This window comes from Varanus komodoensis, unplaced genomic scaffold (assembly GCF_004798865.1).
Source record: "Varanus komodoensis strain SLA01 unplaced genomic scaffold, ASM479886v1 scaffold49, whole genome shotgun sequence".
Classification (NCBI taxonomy): domain Eukaryota; kingdom Metazoa; phylum Chordata; class Lepidosauria; order Squamata; family Varanidae; genus Varanus; species Varanus komodoensis.
Genome location: NW_025336072.1, coordinates 4759822 through 4770237, shown reverse-complemented (window position 1 = coordinate 4770237; position 10416 = coordinate 4759822). Strand labels below are relative to the sequence as shown.

Here is a 10416-nt window from a genome sequence, read left to right as displayed (position 1 = left end):
GCAGCCAGCTATAATGGTCTAGTTTTATGAAGAGGTACAAAAGAGGAGGATACATTGGTGACTGTACAGAGTATCTTATGTTTCAGCAAGTTGTTTAATTGGTGAATAAATTAGCAAGGGCCATTCAGTCTAGGAACCAACACACAAAACTGCAGTAAACCAAAAAAATTATCAGCTGACTTTTGTAGGAATAGCACATACCTGTTTCATAACAACCCCAGTGATATTAGAACTAATATAAATATTTAGCCATACCCATTTTTTCTTTTCCCCCCATACTTTGTTTAGGAAGTGTTCACTGTTAAGGCTATCAGAAGCAGCTTTCAAAAGCAGTTTGTGGAAACTGCATTCAAAATTAAACTGAAAAGCATCTTGAATCCATCTTTTAGTGGGCTTAGAAGAGCTTAGCTTAGTGGATTGTGTCCATATGATAGCATATTGGACATTCAGGTGTTTTAGATTTTTAAAATATAGTAGGATAGAAAATGTATTTAATGCTCAACTATTAATCAAATAATGGTGTTTGCTTTTGAGGTTAGGGAGCTCAACATCTTACATTAACTTCTACTGATTAGATGCATAACTACTATACATATTCACATAGATTTACAGAAGTGCATTCCTGGGAAGACATAAGCAATAAATGGCAGTGCTTTGAAAACAGTGTGCTAATTTCTAACCTGAAGTGCATTCAATTAAAAGTAAGTAAGTAAATGACTGATATAGAAACCTTGTAATTCTCTACATTATTAAACGTTTGCACCTTACTTTTCTCCCAGACACTGTGTTAAAATGGACATGGGATAAAACAGTGCAGGAACTAATATGAAGTGACTAAGTTACAGGCTACATTGTATTCAATAAGGCTTTTTATAGTTGAGTTAAAAATCAAACAAATGAACAATGCAGGACTATTGAATATTAGACATACATAAATTAGTTTTAGACTTTGTGCTTTCAATTATCTTCTTAAAGATGGGGAGCACAATTATGCTATTCATCTTCTGAACTAGTTCTGTTCACACTGCAGGCATGGTCCAGGCTTCCTACATACGGAGCTCTGCTTAAGGAACCCTGGAGGAGGCCATTTTCAGCCCTTTATCCTTCCACAATACATCTCACATTGTTCCAGAAGAGGTTTTTCTTGGGAGGGAGGAAAATGTCAAAAAATGCTTCCACCTCTACTCTAGGAGCTCTCTCTGTTGGAGCCATGTTCCTTCCATACATGGAATGAGCCCATAATGGTAAAGATTCAGCCCTATATTTTCTTTAAAAGTAGAGCTATTAAATTATTTAGAAAAGATGTATTTTAAATTATTTCCATCTTTTTCTGGTACCAATATTATTTTATTTATATTACCTATCTAGTTGGATTATAGGTTATCACAGCCATTCAGATAAAACCCCCACAATGAAACCCACTCTGTACATCCCATCAAAATGGATGAGTTTTGTGCTCTGTCAGTGGAGGTATTCCTATATGCAGGGCTTTTTTTGTCATAGAACACACCAGAATGGCATTCCGGCACCCAGTTTTCCAATGGATTTTACGAAGTGATTTTGAATTGTAGCAGATCAGCAGCAAACATCATTAACACAGTGCCTGCAGGCTGCTTTTGTGTCTGCTATCTGCTATCTGAAAGTGAGATAGTGAGGGCACTGCTCTCAGATAGTGAGGGCACTGCTCTCGGCTTGGGATGCTGCTCTGCTGCTCGGCTTGGGATTGGTGTGTGAGGTCATGCACTTACTGCCAGCGACGTGAGTTCTGGCACTTTTTTTTTTTTTTTACAAAAAAAGCACTGCCTATATCTATATGTGGATCTTGACAAGCAAAAGCTACTTCAGTGAATTTCATACTGGATAGTTCCGCGCATTGTCAGGAAATGCTGAATGAAATGGGAAGCTCTTTGCTCATATGAGAGATCTGCGTGCACTTTGGAACTCAGAAACTAAGAGATCACTTGGAAGAATATAATTGGGCACCATCATTTCCTTTAAGTACAACTGATGTTAAGGGAATTAAATTGTATGTATTTGTGTACTGGGTTGATTTCAAACACCATAATTCTAAGAACACTATGGTTTTAATGTTATTTTTGTTTTAATATTTGTAATGCATGGCTTTTATTATTTTTATTGTTTTAACTATTTTAATTTTTATTGATTTAACTATTCCCTACTACAAAATCTATTTGGATGTGGAGAGGGATACAAATAATAAAAACACATACAATATTTTAGTAAATTACAGTCAGCCCTCCACATACATGGACGCTGGGCCACAGGACCCCTGCAAAAGTGGAAAAACCATGAATATCTCTACCCCACCTTCAAAACCTTAACTTTGTTGACCATAGGAGTACCGGATTGTTCCTCCCTTTCTCTCTCAGACCTTGGCCGGATCCAGGAGGGCTCCTCTTCTTCATTACTACATTCTTATGCTCTTATTCCCTGCCCTTTCTTTCACTCACCAGCGCCTCCTCTTTGCACCAAGGATTTCCCTCTCCAGGTGGTCAGGGCAAGAAGGCATGCTTCAAAGGCCTTCCTTCTCTCCCCCTTTGCTTCCTCCATATCTATGGTGATGACAATTTTCTGCAGCAGGCCTCAGAACTCAAAAAAAATCCCATTTAATTATTAAAGGCAAACTCACAAATAAAGTTGAGGTTTGGCTGTACTTTGATTTCATGGGATGTTATTCGCTCTGATTCAGAGTCCTGTCAACTGATTTCATGTGATGTATGTGTCCCATTATTTACGTTAGTAGTTATACATAACTAAATTCAGTCAGTTTGTTTTAAATGGAAGAAATACTTTTTTCTTTATACATTTAATATCTGGATTCACATCTATTTTGACAGCAGTAGCTGTCGGTAGCTGTCATACCTTTCAAAATACAGAATCATTTCAAATATTGAGAAATTCATTGGTAAGTGAAATATGTTATCTTTAAATATTTTCTTTAAAACTACATTAGAAAACAAGATAATTTTAGATGATCTTTAAAACTACATAACAGGTCCTATGGCCCCTAGACAGCGTCTAGGGGATCATAGGGTTGTTCAGATTCCCAGCACTGACCTTGGTGCTAGAAGCACTCAGAGGGCCCTGCCTCCACCTCCCCAGCATGCATGGAAAGAACCCTATTGGATATGTCTCCAAGGACATAACAGTGACCTCAGAGAAGGTGTTTTGGAGGAGGGGACTGTTGGTGCAAAGATATAATGTATCCTGACAGCATGTCAAACTCCTTCCCATGCACTCCAAAGTGCTGCAGTTATATGGCCAAAATCATCCATCTGGCTGCTTTGCAGGAGGGGGAGCAGCATCAAAGCAACCTTTGCCTTGTGCTCCTCCTGCCCATAATTGAGTTCATAGGGTTATGAGCATCCTCACTGGGCATAGCCCTGAATTTATTGAATTATTTTTTTACATTGTGGTATTAATTGCCAACTTGCCATTAAAACAGAAGTATCTAGAATTCTGTCAGTAAAAAAATATACTTTTTATAAAGCTAAGTTAAAATCTCATGTTTCTGAAGAATGTGGATTCATGTACCTCTATAAAGTACTGAAAAAATTGTGCTTAACTGTAAGGAACCCCAAATCGTACCAAATTGCTCTAACTTGGCTTTTGAAAGTTAAGGTGAAGAAAAATCTATAGAATATAAAACAGATGTTTTAGGACAAGGGTGGGCAGGAGGTAGATTAGGATATAGGGTAGATCTTTGGATGATTTGCAATAAAACAGCAATGATTTCTAGTTGTTTAAATGAGGGCTCTCTATGATCCTAAATTATACTTCAGAAGCAAAGAAAGCTTGGGCTACCAAGAGAGGACTTACAAGAGAAAGGCCTATGAACTGAGTCCATTTTTAGATCAACAGTTCTTGGAATCAGAATTCTTTAATTTCTTGGGTTGAATCCAGCTTAGAGTAGAACCACTGAAATTAATGGGATGAGAAATGGCCAACTTCCTACTGATTTCATTTGGTCTGATTTAAGCCCATCTAATTCTCAGTCCAACTCAATCTCTTTTCCACCAGGCTTCAGTTAGCAGATCACATAGAGCACATAGACCTACCTTATTCCAGCAAACTTTGAACAGTGTTTTTTCCCCAGTCAACATCTACATTGAAATCAGTGGGTTTATACATGGAGCAAGATGCAAGATCTTAAAGGCAAGAGCATCAAACTAGCATGCCTGGTGATCCCTGCTCCCCTTTCCAGCCCAAACATTATATACAGATATTGCTGAAATGGATTCCACTTGGCGAGAACAAGTATGTTCTTGGGCATTCCACATTCATTTCAGTTCCCAGTTTCCTAGAAAAGTGTAATCATTGTATGAAACATATTCCAAGTTGAAACAATTATGTGTTGACAGTAGTGTAAGTTTGGCTCTAGCACACTGGATTTCTAAACAGGAGGTGCTATTTTATGTCAATTGAAAGCTAAATGTTAGAAAGAAAATGTGACAATTTCACACACATTTAGGCAAAATGTTGGTATGAGCCAGCCAATTTCAAGCATTCTTCAAGACCCATTAATGTATTTTAAAAATATTTCCTTCCTGCTCCTACAGAGGCTCCTATTGGTCTCTTATTCAAGGAACTGATTAGATCCATGCCTGCTTAACCGCAACAGTGCTGCAGCATCAGGAGCTGCCAGATCACTAACTGGACTCCAAGCCCCATTAATTTCAATTGGAAAGACGTAAGAATATACTTAATACACCCACTGAAACCAGTGGGTCTTCAATATGCCTAACATAGGCTGGATTGTGCCCTGTATTCTTAACAGTAGATCCTGTGATATAGTGTACGTGGGCAATTGTTCTGCAAAATGTGAAGAATCATGTTGATCCAGCGAGGGGTATGATACATGCAGACACAGGTATTGCACATATATCCTGGGATGGGTAGATGGTCGCACATGCGAATGTGCGCTGTGTGTACAGCTGGACCTGCACCCATGGAACCCTTTCAAAACTATTAAATTCCCACTGCTCAGCTGTTTGGGAGAAGAATGGGAAGCAGGAATCAACCTCTTCTTTCCCTTCTGCTTCCCCACTGAAGAAGATGGATTAAAAGTTTCTTGAATAGTTTGAAAGGCTCTGGGCATGCACTTTTGAATCAGAGGAAAGCCTATTTAAGTAATATATATACATCTAAGGAGACATACAGAGAAAAACATATATGGTCATAGATACATTTAGAGTTTAAAAATCAATGGAAATAAATTAAGAATTTACAAATATCTGTACAGATGATTAAATAAAAAATAAGTAGGGGTTTTCACTTGAAATTAGCATAATCAGAAAATATATCGATGAAATCTTGTACCACTTTGTAGCAGAATTCATACTGTTCCTGAGAGAGAGAAAGAGAGAGAGAGAGAGATCAATTGATTGATTATGGGCACCTTGATATATTCTGTTATCTCCCAGCTATAATTAGTCCCATGTTTAACACTTAACTATAGCATCTGCACAACATAGCAAACAGGTAACTTTTAAAATCTTTTAGCATTTTGTGAAGCTCTCTTAGTTACTGACTGCAGCACAATTCATGTTCCAGTAACCATTACTAGATTAAGACTGCTAATTCTCAAACATAACAAAATTCCTCTCGATGTTTTCACTGAAGCAGCAGAGCTTGAAAGTGAGGTGGATGAGTCTAACATTTTGTAATGAATATTAAATTGTTTGATATCATTGAACTGAATATGACTGTAAATAGCAATTTTGTGAGATGTCACAGGCAAATCAGAAGCTTTCCCATTTGTTCTTATTTAAGTTCTTTATATTCCAGCTTTTACAGCAAGCCCTCAGAAGGCAATCAAGAGACCTCTTCAGGCAGACCTATCTTTCTATGGTAATAGGAACTATGCTTTCTATTCCGGGAAGAGAGGATCAGTGTTCAACAGCCATAGGGATAACTACAACCTAAAACTGATAATTTCTGGAACTGGAAAACCAATATTCTTGTTTGGAATAAATGCATAAGATTTTTTTTAAACAAGTGTGACAAGCAAACAGAGCAAAATGATCAGCTCTGAAAAATTATCTCCTAACATACAGGAGACAACCTGTGCTGCAGTTCCAGGACTGCAAAATGGCACACATGGCTTTTCTGACCTGAAGGGCAGCAATTCAGGGGGCTGACTCTGACTCCCCAGGCCACTGCACAAACACCGCATAGGGCCTATATAGCAATGCCAAATTCCCCAGTAGCATCGCCCTGGAGAAAGAATTAGCTCCCAGTATTAGACCAGCAGGCCTGGGTACTGGCACTACATGTGCATGCGCAATGACAGTTCTCTGTTGTTATGCTTAAATGTTTGGGACAAAATGTGCAATGTTGTGCCAGAACTGAATAGTGCAGGAAGGAGAAGGGTTACTATTAAGAGACAGGTGGAGCAACTCAAAGGTATGGAAGAGAACAATGCAGACGATGGACTATCTACATCCAATCATTGGAAATAACTGGCTCCTCACACATTTATACAGCTTCCTTTAAAAAAAAAAGCCAAGATTTGTCAGAGCCCATAGAAAATATTTCATTTCATTTCATTCTATTCTATTGTTATATTGTAATTTTTATTTTTATACTGTAGATCTTTATGATGTTTGATGTTTTTAATGGTATTGATTGATTCATGATAAATCAGTAAATAAAAAATGGGAGTTTGCTCATGTCATAGTGCTTCCATAGTGTCACAGTGTTTATATTTCATTAGTTTTCCCTAGAATACACATAAACACATGTAAGCTAAACAGGCGTTATGTCTTGGAAATTGCGCTCCCTCAGTTATGCCCAATGGTGTCATTCCACTACTGCAAATGATGTTAAACTAGAGGAAAACAAGTTCTGAACTACATGCAAGGGGAGAATCCAGCTAAAATTCTGCTTGTGGAACTGGTTGCAATCTCAGGTTTCAAAAGCATTATATTAGCATTTCACAATGAGGTAAGGTAGCAGAGTTCCAACAGTGCATCAGTTTCGTTTGTTAACTTTATGTTGTATTTTGTCCATTCATCCTCATTGTGATCCAAGGTATAGTAGGGACAAGACAGTTGGCATGTTGGATGGGAAAAGTACTGTTGTAAAGGAGGCAATGGAGAGGTAGGAGAGGCAAAAGATGGGATGGGGACTGAAGTGTCCCTCTGCCTCAAAGTCTAGGAGCAGGAAGTAGACAGAATTCTTCAAATGAAGTCCCAATAGAAAGTCCTCAAACCTTAGCTCAACATAATCTCCTACAGTTGATGGCACAGTGAATCTGAAAGTTAGGCATAAAAGCAATATAGTTCTGCATCATTAAAAAGGGATTTGTTCTCTTTTTAAAAAGAGAATATGGGGTTCTCCACCTTTAATGAACTATTACAACATTAAAATTTGTGTAGGCCTGAATAAAACTTGTGAACTTGTAAGGCTACCTAAGTGGCCTGACAGTTTAGTTGGAATATGGATCTGGTTGTTCAGAAAGTTTTATTTATATTTTTCTGAGGCTGGGCCCTATTTTTACAGGTAAACAATAAAGAAGCTAACTGGCTAGATTTGATTGAGAAAGAGCAAGTTCAGAAGAAACTAATTTTCTTATACCAAAAACACTTTGAACAAATGAATAAACCTGGGAAATATCTAGTTGTACTACCTGAAAAGAGAAATGGGGAAGAGATAGATAATAGGAGTAAAAAGGGAACTAGAATCACTAGTTCATGTGGAGAAAGAAACACATGATCAGTTCAAACTTTTTTTTCAAATTTGTATAAAAAAAGCTTAACTTCAGAAGATGGAATGAAGCAATACATAGAAGAAGCTCATATTGATAAGTTCACATTGAATCAAAGAAAAACACTAAATAGCACATTTACCATTCAAGAAATCTTGCAAGTTATAAAAAGATTTTAAAAAGATAAAGCACCTGGACCAGATGGTTTTTCTGCAAGGTATTAAAAGTGCCTAGAGGAAAATTTAATACTGCCACTTCAAAAAGTAATGAATGAAACTAAAAATGAGAGAGCATTACTCATATCAAGAATATAACATTGATACATAAAGAAGGCAATGATCCTGCTCTATCAGACTTGTAGACCTATATCACTATTAAATATGGACTACAAACTCTTAACTTTAATAATGGATGAAAGTTTTAAAATGTATAGAAAAACAAATCCAAACAGACAAGACCATATTTGTACCAAAGAGATTAATGAAAGATGATGTCTGCTTTGTGATTAATGCTATTGAATATACTAAGAAGAAGAAAGTGGCATTTATTTTCTTAGATGCAGAAAAACTCTTTGATGACATGTTTTGGTCTTTTTTATTGAGAACTCTTAAGTATTTTGATTGTGGTTCACGATTTTTGAACTGGATCCAAGCAATTTATACCAAGCAACATTCTAAGAGTCTTATAAATGGGATGCTAACCGATAGCTTCCAAATGGAAAAGGGGACCTTTCAGGGAAGCCCATTATCTCCACTTCTATTTATCATTGTATTGGAAGTTCTAGCTATAAAAATTAAACAAGATTCAGGCATAAATGGCCCAAAAATAGACAAAGAATGTAAAAGGAAAAGTTACACAGATGACATAGAGTTGTCTTTCCGAAACCCACATTTATCAATACAACAAATAATAGATAAAATTGAAGAATTTGGACTTTACTCTGGTTATAAAATAAACAAAAAAGATGAAAAATATATGTAAGTTTTTAACAGAACAAGAAGAAGAATATAAAAAATTTCAGGATGCAAAATAACCTCTAATCCAGTTACATACTTGAGAATAAATCTGACAGGACACAAGACTACATTATTTCAAGCTAATTATAAAGCAACCTAGATAAAGATCCAGAAGGATTTACAGAGATTGTCAAAACTGATAGATTCATGGTTGGGAAGAATTTCTATCATAAAAATGAACCCTTCTGAATGAACAATTATAGAATTGTATAACATGGTTCTTAGAATTTAAGTAACCTGTATTCAGTAAATGTTCATATGTATTTCCTTGGCTGGGAAAAAGGAAACAGTCCTGTGTTTGGCAAGCAACATACAGAGAAAATAAAATAAAAATCTGGACCAAAGTCAAGTTTCTATTTTCTTCACTTAGAATATAAATGCCCTAGTATCCTCTGACAATTATTTTTGTGGATAAAATAGCATACCAGTGTTTGCACCATATGTGGTCTTTGCAGTCGTAAACTCTTCACAGCTTGAAATACATCTAAGAGCCCCTCAGCTTTGACTCGCTCCAGAATATTGCTGAGTGCTATGAATGTACCTGTTCTTCCAGCTCCAGCACTGAAAAACAAATATATTCCTTTGCTTTAACAAGTTATCCTGCCAAATCCATATGCAGTGTAATAAAAATATACTCAGAATTGAGTTTCTGCTAATGAAAATAATTTCAGTACACTGTATAGTTTCTTCATCCCTTGCAAGGACTGGCAGAAGCAGAGTAAAAGTACACAGATTACTTAATTTAAATATACAGGCAGTAGAATTTAGTTTTATTGACCGTGCAAGATTTTTTTCAAACGTTCTCGAAATATACACTCATACTGTTTTTTTGTCCCCCTAAGCAGCTGAAGTTGAATCCTGCAATCTTTTCATGTGCATAACTATTCACAAAATGGCTTCTAAATAAATACAATAACATCAGATGGATTGAGACCTGCCTTTCTGTGAAAAAAATGCTCCTGTGTTCTGCAGAGGGAATGAGGATGCCATGAGGCTTCCTACTGGGAAAAGAAGGAAAGGAGAGACAGCTTCTTTCACTCTTTCCCCTGCAGCTCCCCCCAGTAGCTACTGTGCTGTTTCATACTCTCCTAACCTCCCGTAATAGTGCTGGGAGCCACAAGGGGCAAAGAAGAATAGGAGAAAATCGCCACTCCTTCCCTTACTACTGAGCACAACTATTACTAAGCTTGACATTAATTTTAAGCTTGGACAATAATAAATTGCTTATCCAAATGCAACTACCAATGTTCAGAAATGGAACTGAAGTTTCTATAGAATAGCACACATTTCTATGAAAAGGAAAGATCTTCCCTTAGTACTTCTGGGAAATGCACAAAACATTTTTGAGTTTCAGTTACCAGGGCAGTTTAAAAAATTAATAAAAACACCATATAATTTTTGACTGCTGTGCTTTATTCAATATTGATAACAGTATAAATGCAATGTGTGTATTCTTGCTTACAAGATTAAATGAAATGAGGCTTCAAAATTCTGAATGGTTTATCCAGCTGAACTATCTAATCCCAGCAAAGGCTAGACACATTACCAGTGGGAGGGATATTATCCAGGGACATTTGTAGCTCCTGAGGTACAACAAACAGCACAGGGGAGTGACCAGTGATGAAAGGAATGAGTGGAAGCAGCATGTAAGAGACCAGCAGTTAGCCAGAT

The 10416-nt window shown here is 36.8% G+C and overlaps 1 protein-coding gene across 9 annotated transcripts in view; it reads right to left on the bottom strand.

Annotated features, from left to right (window-relative positions):
- Nucleotides 1–5192: 5192 nt before the first annotated feature.
- PTPRE (protein tyrosine phosphatase receptor type E) overlaps nucleotides 5193–10416 on the bottom strand; it is a 147527-nt gene continuing 142303 nt past the window's right edge. For all 9 annotated transcript variants that reach the window (XM_044445598.1, XM_044445596.1, XM_044445597.1 and 6 more), the window contains 2 exons: nucleotides 9171–9306; nucleotides 5193–5367 (listed from right to left, as the gene is read on the bottom strand). In XM_044445598.1, coding sequence (XP_044301533.1) covers nucleotides 5293–5367; nucleotides 9171–9306 — 211 coding nt within the window. In that variant the 3' untranslated portion in view covers nucleotides 5193–5292. The remainder of the gene's footprint in view (nucleotides 5368–9170; nucleotides 9307–10416) is intronic.